We start from the raw sequence: 12,492 nt of genomic DNA on the forward strand, positions 1-12,492 counted from the left end.
TCCCTACCCCAACTCTTTCCACTAACAAGACCAGGTTCTTCCTATCTGTGTCCCTTTCATATTTTAGCTTTCTGACATGCTAAGAAGTCATCTTGATATAGACAGGTGAGATGAGAGGAATGCTAAACTGGTATAAAGGTGATAAAATTGTGTCCAATGAAAGCCACCCTCTGAAATTAGAGCAGAGTATAGGACAGGAGGAGGGTGTGACTGGACCACCTCTGTAATTGCTAATCTTCTTATTGGATGGCTCCCTGGAAACCATTTGCCAGTTGGTACAAACTAAAGCAGCCCCTAGGCTACCCTAATTTTTATCAAGGCCAGAAGCATACAGTTTAGAAAACCAGGGAATTGGAACTAGTTTCCTGACTGCATGCTCTCCTCTCCTATTCTGAATAATATTGGCACCAGAGAGCCTACAGTCCAGAATGCCTATCTAGACCCCTCTGGGTCAGTGAGGATCTAGTCGGGGAACTTCTGGAGGGACTGGAGGTATTTAAATCAGCTGGTCCTGATGATCTCCACCCCAGAGTGCTGAAAGGAATTAGCAGAGATCATTGCAGGACCCCTGGCACGGCTTAAGGAACACTCATGGTGCACTGGTGTGGTGCCAGAGGACTGGAAAAGGGCCAATGTGGTTCCCACTTTCAAGAAAGGAAGGAAGGAGGACCCAGGAAACTATAGGCCAGTTAGTCTTACCTTGATTCTGGGGAAGCTTTTTGAGAGAATTATCATAGCGCATGTCCATGAGGGGCCAGCAGGGGAGCTTATGCTTGGGGGCAACCAACACGGGTTCATAAGAGGCAGGTCCTGTCAGACCAACCTGGTGGCCTTCTATGACCAGGTGACAAAATCCTTAGACGCAGGGGTAGCAGTGGACGTAGTCTTTCTGGACCTTAGGAAGGCCTCTGACACTGTCTCTGGTCCCATTCTCATTAAAAAAACTAGGGGACTGGTGTCGACACCTACATAGTCAAATGGGTCGCTAACTGGCTGGAGGGCCGCACCCGGAGAGTGGTGGTGGACGGGTCATTTTCGACCTGGGGGGATGTGGGCAGTGGGGTCCCCCAGGGCTCGGTCCTTGGGCCTGCACTGTTCAACATCTTCATCAGCGACTTGGATGAGGGGGTAAAAAGCACCCTGTTAAAACTTGCAAATGACACTAAGATGTGGGGAGAAGTGGGCACGCTAGAAGGGAGGAACAGCCTGCAATCGGACCTAGACAGGTTACAGGGGTGGGAGGATGAGAACAGGATGGGTGTCAACACTGACAAGTGCAAGGTACTGCACCTGGGGAGGAAGAACCAGCAGCATACCTACAGGCTGGGGAACTCCCTTCTTGTCAGTGCAGAGGCAGAAAAGGATCTTGGAGTCGTTATTGATGCCAAAATGAACATGGGCAGACAGTGTGCGGACGCGGTCAGGAAGGCCAACTGCACCTTGTCGTGCATCCACAGATGCATCTCAAGCAGGTCCAAGGAGGTGATCCTCCCCTCTATGCAACACTGGTCAGACTGCAGTTGGAGTATTGTGTCCAGTTCTGGGCGCTGCACTACAGGAGGGATGTGGAAAACATAGAGCAGGTCCCTTTGGAGGGCAACTCGCATGATCAGGGGGCAGCAGGGCAGGCCCTATGAGGAGAGGCTAAGGGACCTGAACCTGTTCAGCCTCCACAAGAGAAGGCTGAGGGGGGATCTAGTGGCAGTTTACAAACTAGTCGGAGGGGACCAGCAGGCATTGGGGGAGTCCCTGTTCCCCCAAGCACTCCCAGGAGTGACAAGAAATAATGGTTACAAGCTGGCAGAGGGTAGATTTAGACTAGATATCAGGAGGCGATACTTCACTGCCAGGGCGGCTAGGATCTGGAACCAACTTCCAAGAGAAGTGGTGCTGGCTTCTACCCTGGGGGGTCTTTAAGAGGAGGCTAGATGAACACCTTGCTGGTGTCGTTTGACCCCAATACTCTCTCTCTCTTTTTTTTTTGCCCTGCCATGGCTTGACTTGATGATCTGCTCAGGTCCCTTCCGACCCTACAAACTATGAATGCTAGATGCATAGGAGAACATTAATCTTTAAGATGGGCTTTTAGCACGGATAACATTTCTAAGACATCTGTAACAACTCTAGAGCTACTTACCTTTAAGAGTGTAGTCTTGGTTGGGTCCAGCCGTGAGTTGCATTCAACCTAAAGGGCAAAAGGGAAGATCAGATGAAATCCAAAGTGTCAAATACAGAGCAGCAACCACCTTCAGCACCAGAACCATCCAGATAAGCAAATGCCCACCAGTATATTTTTCTCCCCTCATGGAAGGGAGAAGAATGAATTGGATGGCAAGGTAGCAGGTGCAGAATAGTAAAAAAGAAGGGCAGATTGAATGAATGAATGAATGAAAAGCAGCAGAAGTTGACTAGAATAACTTCTTACAAGGACAAACTCCTCAACCTGATCTTTAAACATGCTTCTGTGTTACTTTGACATGAGGAGAACATTACAGAACTGTAAGAATGGGCTGCGGTTGGGAAGGCGGGTGTCCAGGAGACGGCAGCATAGTTTTCACTCTAAAATGTTTGGGAAGCCCTTTGTTGCGGGAAAGGTTGTTGGACAATGATGGCGGGGGGGAGGGAGGGAGGGAATCGTAGTCTGGATGGTGAACTGGGCTGATCAAGTACTCGGATATATTTCTTTAGGCCAGTTAAGTTCAGAAGAGCGGGTAAGGACAGCATGTAGTATAAGGCAGTAAAAGAGTATCTTGTGGAACAGCTAATTTGGATGAACAAGTTATAAAGAAGTCCCAGGAGCTGGGAACCTGATTATTTTATGCTTTGTCACAGCTAGGGAAGCTGAGGCTTGAGAGCATGTCATGCCTCCTCTGCTGTAGACTGAGAAGTAACTGGAATTTCTGGAGAGTTTATCCCAGGTCCACAGTAGAAAAATCAAGGAACTGGACTCCTGTTGTTTTGTTTTGGGAGAGGGCAGGTTTTTAACTGGGGGAAAAAGAAAACAGAAAATAGAGTGGCCAGGATGAGCTTCACAAGGATCTAACTGCTTTCTTCAAGGTACTAGGAATTTCCCAGGTTTTTGCAAGCTTTCTTAAAACAGCAGTGAGGCTATTCCTCCAGTAATTCCTATTGTTTCTATACTGCTACTATGGAGCCCCAAGCCTGCTCATACTTGATGACTCGGGGACATAAGACCTGCCTACTCCCCCTCTCCTCACCATCCCTCAGCTCCTCTATACTGCACAAACCCTATTTGGAGCTGACCTCAAAACAAGGTGGAGAAGAAAAGGTCAGTGTTGGTTCACAGAGGCCAAGTCTGGTCTGAAGGCAAGTAGCTCCTGCTCCTGCATTGGAGTCTGACCAGACAGCTTGTATTCAGCTTACAAGCACTTGTCCAAAGAGGAAGGCTGAGGACCTCTGCCAGCCTGAAATCCCCAGTTGGTCTTGATACAGTACCAAAGGAACAGTAATTCATGATCATGTGAACCAGAGGTCCACACACAGTCTTACAGATCTCAAGGGATCGCACCCTGCAGATACCTGGTCCTGAAAGAATCATGGCCTTAACGGAGCAAGCTCTAAGATGTTCAGGTATAAGGACTTTAGTCAGTTCCTATCAGAAGTGAATAAGTAGCTTCTTCACTTGTAGATCTGTTTCTGAGAGAGCATTAATTCCCTCAAGGGTCAAGAGGGTTAACTGATGACACTCTTGAGATCCAGAGTATATAGCTGACTTCCCCCTGGAAGACCACAGGGCTTTGGGAAATCCGCAGAAGCATTGGCTTTGACAAAGAACAAGCTTTTTTTTTTTTTTTTTTTTTTTTTTTGTTGTGTGTGTGTGAAAAGCTTCTGGAGCACCTCAAAATATCACTTGGTACCATGGTTCACAGAATAAGGTGGCTTTGTCAACTGCTTCCTGGGATATTAGGAGCACTTTTTGAGCAAAATAGGCCATATACACTTACCACAGCTTCCACAGCAGGTGAGCTGTCACCAACCACTAGCAAGGCTGGGCATCTAGGCAAAAACCAATTTTTTTGTTGTGTGTGTGTGAAAAGGCTCTGGATGACCCTAGAATATCACTTGGTACCATGGTTCACAGAATAAGGTGGCTTTGTCAACTGCTTCCTGGGATATTAGGAGCACTTTTTGAGCAAAATAGGCCATATACACTTACCACAGCTTCCACAGCAGGTGAGCTGTCACCAACCACTAGCAAGGCTGGGCATCTAGGCAAAAACCAAAAGAGAAATGTATTCCTTGAAGTAGAGGTGCACTGATACATCAGTCCGATATTGGGTTGGCACTGATATAAAGAAAATTGACTATCGGAAATTGTCCTGATGTGGCCAATTAAATGCCCATGCATGCAGCACCTAGGCAGTGAGGAGCACAGCCCAGCAGCTTGGAGAGCTGCGTGCAGTTGTTAAGTCTATTGTGGTGGAAGAGGAGGAGGGAGGGAAGGAGCAAGGGGGGGGGGGGGGGGGGGGGCCCCCCCCCCCCCCCCCCAATGGTGTGAGTGAGGAGTGGGCTGGGGCAGGTGCTGCCCAGCTGGAGCGGGGTGTGGGACTGAGCTGGGGCTAGTCCACGGGGGCATCAGGGTGGCTGCTGCTGCGTGCACACTGGAAGGGCATGGGGTGTGTACCCCTGGATCTGGGCACGGCAGGCTGCAGCTGCAGGCTGGGGCTAGAGCCTGGCACAGGGTGGGGGCAGGCTGTGCTCAGGATGAGCAGTGGTGGTGCTAAGAAGGGGGATTAGGGGGGCTACAACCAATTTTGGGGTGGCTGCAGCCCCCTCCCAGTGCCACTGCTGCCTGCCCTGAGCACAGCTCGGCCCAGCCCTGACAAGAGCCTGACGCAGCCCCACAGATCCGGGGGCACACCCCCATGCCCTCCTTGGGTGTGTGCAGTAGTGGGAGCTGCCCCCCCCCTCTTCTGGATGAGCTGTGGGGCTGGGGCCACTCCCTCCCTTACTGCAAGGGGCACTGATCTGCCCCCTCCTTTCCTCTCCTTCCTCCACAACAGACTTACCAGCTGGGCATAGCTGTACTGGAAATCAGATTGGTATAGGCCAATATACCTCCTTAAACTGGCTATCGGCCCTCAATCTGGTGGTACACCCCTAACTTAAAGAAACCCTGATGCACTTCGGCCTGTCCCTAGCTACCATGATCAGCTGCAGATAAAAAATAAATAAATAAAAATAAAAAAAAATTTAGAGCTAAATTGATTTGAGTGTAGTCTTCTGAGGAAACAAAGACACACCCAGCTTGATGCCAGTGTGCAAGCCTAAGCCACTGCTATTAGAGCACTCCAACATGCTAAGGTCCTCTCCAGAGTTTACTTCTGCAACGTAGTCCTTGCAACACAAACTGACTATTGCTATTGCCCTACATATAGGTCCCTGCCACTCATTACCAATATTACACAATTAATTGGTTAATTGTGCAATAAATTTAGATTGGCTACATGTGCAAAGTAATTATCATGCAATAAAAATGTATATCCAGATACAAAAACAGCCAACCAGATACAAAGTCAGTGCTTGAAAAAGTGTAACAACTCTATAGCTTGTTTCTATCCAGCTTTAATTTGAACATGTGGCAGGGCTGAAGCAGGTATGTATGCAGAGGAAGCATTTATACAAACCAGAATATGGCATTGAGGCATATTTACAAATCAAACGTTTTCACAATATAATCACATGCAGTGTATGTGCACTGTAACACAGAATAAAAGGTATCAGATTTACCCAAAGAACCTTTTCTGCCTGTAACATTGGGTGTTTAGAAAAAGCTAAAAGCTAAGTGCAGCTCTGGTGTACTTTGGCTTAGAGTAGACTAAAGTATAGTGATGTCCAAAGTTGCATCAAAAGCTTTAATGTAAAAACTTCTGATGACCGGTATATTCTTCACCTTTTTAATTTGACAAAAGGCCTCATTTCACAGCGCTTACTGAGTATATAATTGAAATAATACGAATTTAAACTAAAACAAGTCCAGTGAAGGGTACTATGATGACTAGGGGAATGGAGCACCAATCTTGCATAACAAACTGAAAAAGCTTGGCTTGTTTAGCCTAGCAAAATGTAGGTTGAAATGGGATTGGAGTGCCCATTATGAAAACATAAGGTGGTAAAATAGAGGAGACAGAGAAGAGCTGGCCTAAGAATAAATGGATACAAACTGGTCCTGAATCAATGAATGTTGGAAAATAGCGGGGTCTGACCATCAGAGGAGTAAGACTTTTAAAATAATTTTCCAAATAAGTCTCATGACCCTGCTACTTCTAATTCTTTTTAAAACAGACTTCAATCAATTTACAAAAGGGATTACATGATGTGGTTGTCCTCATCAGCAGAGGACTGGATTCAATCGCCCAGGAAGCCCCTTTCCTGTCCCATGCTGAGATTTCAAATGGAGCAACTCAAACCTCACAGAGCTAGTCCTTCAGGCAGTCTGTAAACTGAGCACAGCATTTAACTGTGTGTGTGTAATTTGGTAGTGCTGGGGTGATGTCATAGCTGGTATAGTCCAGAATATACATGAGGGGCAAGGACTTTTGTAGGCGATATCTTTTTATTGAAACAACTGTTGTGTCAGGTTACAGGCAGCCAGGTCTACAGGTCACCCAGGGTCAGAAGAAACATAAAGACCTGAAGGGAGCCTGCAGAGTTTGAATGTAGGGAACCCAGGAAGCCAGAAAATCTAAGAGGAACTGAATCGGAGATCCAGAGAGACAGGCAGAGCATGGGGTCGGGAGGCTAGCTAGATTGGCTATCTGGGAGATCAAACCAGAGTCAGGTTAGGGAGCCAAGGGTCAGGCCAAACTCATGGTTCATGAGCAAGCCAAGTCAGAGAGCCTGAGAACCCATCAGAGAACTAGTAGAGGCACAAACCACAGGTAAGATGGCCAGGATACAAGATTGAGCCTTGTTGCCCAGACACTTCCTCTTCTGGATCAGGGGTTTTTATAGGAAGGGTTAAAAAGTCAGCTGACACTGGCTGGCCACTCCAGTTACAGGGAGGGGGTGCGTGGATAGGTCCAGATACTGGGTTCTGACCACCCATGTCCATCCAAATGCTGAGTTGAGGAGGCAGCAGATTAGGATGAGTGGCTGCACCAGGCAAGATGAGACCTCCACGTTCAAGTCCATGGCCTGACATCAACTGCATGGCTGGGATAGATTTAGACAAACTTTTGAATGTAATGCATTCTTGTTCAGGTCTGAGTGCCGCACAGGAAAAGCAAGCACAGTGAAAATTAAAAACAGCTTGCAAGGCTGTGAAGCTAGAGAAGAGACATTTCAAGGTTTAGCAGACAAGCTAGTCACAGAAGAAAGGACAGCTTGATCAAGACCTTTTGAAAGGGAAGAAGGTAATTCTCACCTCTAGTGTGAAAAAAGATCATCAGGAGCCCGATAGATTATTATATGCCATGAAGTCAATATCAGTGTTCAGTCTTTAGAGTTCTTTGTGTCCAGTCAGTTTATGAATTCTTGTTCCTGCTAGCTTTTTGAAGGTATTTTGCAAATTGCCCTTGAGCTTGAGGACAGTGAGGTCATGAGAAGCTGTTCTGTGAAAACTGTTCTATATGTTTGTGTCTTTCCTTAATCTTTTTTCTGTGATTAATTTATTTTGGTTTGTAGTTTGTCTCATTTTGCTCATATAGTTCCCATGTGGGCAGAGACAACCCTAGCAAGATGTGGGGCCTGGGACAAATCAGCCTGTGTGAGGCCCAGATGTGAAGAAGCCAGCGATGGAGGGGGGTGGTGGCAAGTGGCCAGATGTAAAGCTGGTGGTGGTGGCGCAGAATCACCAGCTCTAGGCTCAGCTCTGCAGGGCCCCCCAAAGTGCAGGGCCTAGAGCAATTGCCCTGACTCGCACCTCCCACCCCCAGGGATTCCCTGCATGTGGGCATCTAGTACACTGGATGATATATACAATATTTTGGGTTAAGCATGTATAGGATCTGTGGATTCTGATGGGTCCATTGTTGGATGGCATTGATCGTTGTGGCATGGGAGATGTGTTGACAGGTTTGGCATCTATTGTTATGGCAAGGCTGTCCCATTTGATGTCTGTTAAACAGTGGAGAGTTTGCTTCTAATGATGAGTTGAGGTTAAGGAGATATTTAAAAGCTAGGAATGGAGGGCCTAAGAATCTCTCTCTTAAGGTCTGATCTTTATTGAGTAGAGTATAGGGTATAATGGGTTGATGATTCTTGTTAGTTCAAGTATGGCATGGCTGGTGACCACCAGGAATATGTGGTCTTTTTGTATTGTAACAGGTTCCTGTGTGGTATTTAGATGGCTCTTTCAAAGATGAACTCTATTTCTGTGTCAGTGTGTCCTTGTATAAAGTCAGATTTCAGGTTGGCAAAATGGGTATCATGAGTACAGGTTTCCCTTGCTTTATGCGGGTTCTGTATGTGCAAATTTGCTCTTATGCATTGACCTTTTTATACCAAAAATTCGTTATATGCGAGGCAAATTCACTCTTATGCAATCAGTGTGGTGGAAGCCCGCAGTCAGCTGCCTTGCGTAGTGCATTGTGGGAGTGAGGCACACCAAAATAGGCTCCTGTGTGGATCTGTACTCCTCGCTCATTGTCTGTGACACGTGTTTCTGTAGTTGCCATCCCTATTATGGTAACATTCACCACCACCCTGTGCTTGTGTGTACTGTCTGCTGTTGGCGAGTACCAAAATTGTCTTGTAAAAGTGGTAGAAATGGGTCTGGGTGTCAGTACTGTTGTGGTCTTGGAACATATCCCTATTTGTTACATTGTAAAGTGAGTTCCCTTTATGCAAACCTGAGTTATGCACTGTTTTCCAGGAATGCGTGTACAGCATAAAGCAAGGGAAACCTGTATTTTCCTCAGAGCAGTTGTGGTGGTATCTGAGGGCCTTACTGTAAATTACCATTTTTTCAGTATGTTTGGGATGATTGCTGGTTTTGTGGATGAGGTCTGTGGCTTTTTGTATATAATGGTTTGTAGGGTGCCATCCTGTATGCAGATCAGGGATGGGCAAGATACAGCCCACTAGGCCATTCTATCTGGCCCATGGGGGCCCCTAAAAAATTTAGAAAACTAATATTTATCTGCCCCAGGCTGCCTGTCATGCAGCCCTCGATGGCTTGCCAAAACCTAGTAAGCAGCCCTTTGCCTAAAATAATTGCCTGCCCCGATGTAGACTGTAGTATCTAAAAAGTTGATGTTAGTATTGAAATATTCCAGAGAGAATTCTCTCGAGTGGTGATAGTTGTTAAACTAGTGGTGGAAGTTGGTAAGTGAGTCCAGGTATTCACACGATGAATATATAATCTATGTAATGCAGGTAGAGTGCAGGTTTAATGGAGCAGTTTTCTAAAAATTTCTTCTCCAGGTGGCTCATGAAGTTGGCATATGGAGGAGCCATATTTGTACCCATAACTGTGCCTGTTTTGGAGGAAGTGTTAATTGTTGAAAGTGAAGCTGAGTGAGGATGAAGTGGATATGTTGTGCAACATGTTGTAAACCTGTGTGTACTAAATATTCACGTAAGTATTTCATGCAGGCAGCTATGCCTTCATGGTATGGGATATGTACAGGCTGGTGACATTGATAGTTCCAAGCACAGCTTTCTTGGAGGTGGCTGATGTTCTGGACCTTGTTGAGAGTCTGTTGGCTTGTAGAAAACTCAGTGTTTGAGTGACAGGTCATTTCAGGGTGGTTTCTATGAATCCTGATAGCTCTTCAATGAGGATACTGCAGTTGGGTATGATGGGTCTGTGTGTAATTTGAGTTTGGTATGCTGTATTCACAACCAAATGCTGCTAGAAAGGGCTGCTTCTGAAAGTCCAGATTCTGGAATATTAATTTAACGACAAACTTATCAGACTAGAGATCACACTTTGTAACTTCAAAGGGACCTACTAATTTGTCAGTGCTCCCCCTGATTTTTGTGGTCTGAGTGCAGTGCTGGTCGCCATTGGAGTGCAGAGGGTCTCCCCTTTTGCCTCGGGCCAAGAGGCCTTAAGTCCCGCCCCTCCCTGGAGATTGACAGATGGCCATCTGTCAATCTCTGGAAAGGGGAGGGACTTCCAGGGCCCCTTGGATAATCAGAGGTGTAAAAAGGCCTCTCCGCCCCTCAGTGGAGCCTGACAGATGGCCATCTGTCAATCTCCAGGGAGAGGCAGGACTTCTGGGGCCTCTCAGCTAATGGGGGGGGGCAGCTGCCATCTTTCACTATGAAAACTGCCCTCTCCGCTTTAGGATACCAAGGCTTCCTACTTCTGTTTTCAGGTCCCTTCCCCACTTGCTGGCCATTTTACAGCTTCTTTGCAGTCCCTGTGCTTTTTTGCTGGGACCAGCTTTTTCATGGGGGACCCACCAAATTTGCGGCTTCCGTGAAAATTGTCATAGGAGAAAAGCATATTAAGCTCCTTCCTGTGAAGTGTGGGCAGTAAAAGGGGGAACTAGAGAGCTTCTGCCTGTAGCACTTAAGTAGGTGGGTATTGTCTGGGTTGGATTCTCTTCTTGCTTACAGTAGTGGTGGGGGTGGTTAGGCTGTCCATCAAAGTTAATACGGTTCAGCCCCTAGATGGTGGTTAGGTTTTCCATCAAAGTTAATACGGTTCAGCCCCTAGATGCCTACAGCATTTCCTGGAACAGATCATCTGCAGTTTCACAGTTCACAGAATACTCAGGCCTACAACAGTTCCACCCCTTGGCAGATCTTAGCATTCAGACGTGTACGGACCCCTGAGGAAAGTGTGAATCAGTACAGGTAGTTCTGTTTATTGGATATGCTCCTCCCTTAGCTACTGACCTCCTCACCACCCAAATTTAATTTTTACATTCCTCTACAGCAGTGGTTCTCAACCTTTTTTGTACCAGGATCAATTTATAAACATCAGTGGCCAGTCCCAAGTCAGTACTCCTCACTACCAGCTTGCTGCCCCCAAGCCCCAGCCCCTCAGTGTTTTTAAAGTTTGTTGATCCATTTCTTAAAGTTTGTTCATGAACCTCTCTTTTTCCTCGCGACCCATGGGTTGAGAAATGCTGCTCTACAACATCCCGTTTTCAGCTTGCTCAGGCTGCCACAGAGTTTCTCTCTGTTCTCCATATCTACCTGGCCCTGGAAAAAATCCTGCTCCTTGCCTCGCCCATTCCCTGCAGCTGCCTTCTCTCCCCAGTGGGCTACTGTGAAGATCTCCATGCTCCCTGCCATTCTTCTCTACCTCAGCCCTTGCTAGAGGTAAACAAATAACTGATTTTTGCTTTATTAGGGGGAAAAAAAAGCATTTCAAGTTCACTTGAATTAAACTATTTTTCATTTTTTTCCCTCCTATAAATAGAAAAAATTTGTCACATATCAAACAAAATCATTCTGTTCAACCTGAATCAGAATATTTGGATTCAGCAGTATTTTTGATGTTTTTCTTGAAAAAAGTCAAGCTACATTTAAAAAACAAAAACACCCAACAACAAAAACATTGTTTAAAAATGTATGTCTAAGACGCATAGACGGACTGATTCAGAACAACTTACTTGAGTGTTTTTGCTGTGTTTTCATTGATGCCCAAAACTGGTCTCTCAATTTCCAGGTCTCTACGACTGGAAGATGAAACAGAACAATTTTCCATCATACTACACGGGGAACCCTGCCATGGTACAAGGGCACTTCTCTGGAAGAGGGGCTGTGGAAGGAGATGATGCAGCTACCTCCCAGTTGAGATCTGTATAAAAAAGTGACTAACATCTTCCAAAAGGACTCTGATGGTAAAACCTAGCAGAATGCTTCAAACCACAGGCATGCCCTGCTGCTCAGGGTTAGGACCAAATAAGAAAATGGGGCCTGGTCTCTCCAGGCTTTAATAACAACATAGGCCTGGTTCGAAAAGGGACGGTCTACCACTGCCACCCAGTTTATTCAGTAGAGCAAAGAGAAAACACTGATTTGCATTTTCAAGTCATAAGCTGTGGAGAACAGGAAGGAGACTCAAGGTATAATGTTAGCCCTTTTGTCCCAAGGACTAGGCAAAATGCTACTGAGACTCTGTATTTAAATAGAAACAGCACTCTTCTGAGCTGGCTTTGTTTACTGAACCAGGGATAGAACAGGGCTCAGCTGCAGATAAATAAAGGCTAAGGAAACTAGACCTATGGTGGTAGGAGTCATTATGAGATGCTTCAGAGTACAGCAGGTGGAAGGCTGTACACATTAGATGAGTACTTCCTTGTCTTGGGACTGTCTCCTGTGCCTTGTGCAGCCATGGGGTGCAGTAACTGTAAAACTGGCTTTGTACGCACAGGCAAAATAAGAGTTTTGTACCTGTTATATGAATTAAGAAACAGCTGAAGGTTATCTTGGTTAATGTCCTGTGCAATGTGAAGTCTGTATGTCTGAATCAGGTCCAGATTTGCCTGCAGTTCCTCCTATGGAGAAAGGATACAGTTAAAAAAGGCACAAAACAACATTTAAAAATCCTATCTGGGAAATGAACTT

At 46.1% G+C, this 12,492-nt stretch overlaps 1 protein-coding gene and 1 long non-coding RNA gene across 10 annotated transcripts in view; one reads left to right on the top strand and one right to left on the bottom strand.

The window, feature by feature from the left end:
- Window positions 1–10,769, top strand: part of LOC102385379 — a 17,211-nt gene extending 6,442 nt beyond the window's left edge. Inside the window, exons 2-3 of the long non-coding RNA XR_003096091.1 lie at window positions 9,388–9,541; window positions 10,624–10,769. This is a non-coding gene — a long non-coding RNA (uncharacterized LOC102385379). The remainder of the gene's footprint in view (window positions 1–9,387; window positions 9,542–10,623) is intronic.
- NDRG3 (NDRG family member 3) overlaps window positions 1–12,492 on the bottom strand; it is a 117,013-nt gene that overhangs the window by 11,496 nt on the left and 93,025 nt on the right. For 8 of the 9 annotated variants that reach the window (XM_025214670.1, XM_025214672.1, XM_025214671.1 and 5 more), the window contains 4 exons: window positions 12,319–12,422; window positions 11,535–11,600; window positions 4,178–4,229; window positions 2,138–2,185 (listed from right to left, as the gene is read on the bottom strand). In XM_025214670.1, the coding sequence (XP_025070455.1) occupies window positions 2,138–2,185; window positions 4,178–4,229; window positions 11,535–11,600; window positions 12,319–12,422 (270 nt within the window). Of the gene's footprint in view, window positions 1–2,137; window positions 2,186–3,965; window positions 4,018–4,177; window positions 4,230–11,534; window positions 11,601–12,318; window positions 12,423–12,492 lie in introns of all 9 variants that reach the window. The other variant, XM_025214669.1, reaches the window with a different exon arrangement.

This window comes from Alligator sinensis, unplaced genomic scaffold (genome assembly GCF_000455745.1).
Source record: "Alligator sinensis unplaced genomic scaffold, ASM45574v1 scaffold249_1, whole genome shotgun sequence".
Lineage (NCBI taxonomy): Eukaryota > Metazoa > Chordata > Crocodylia > Alligatoridae > Alligator > Alligator sinensis.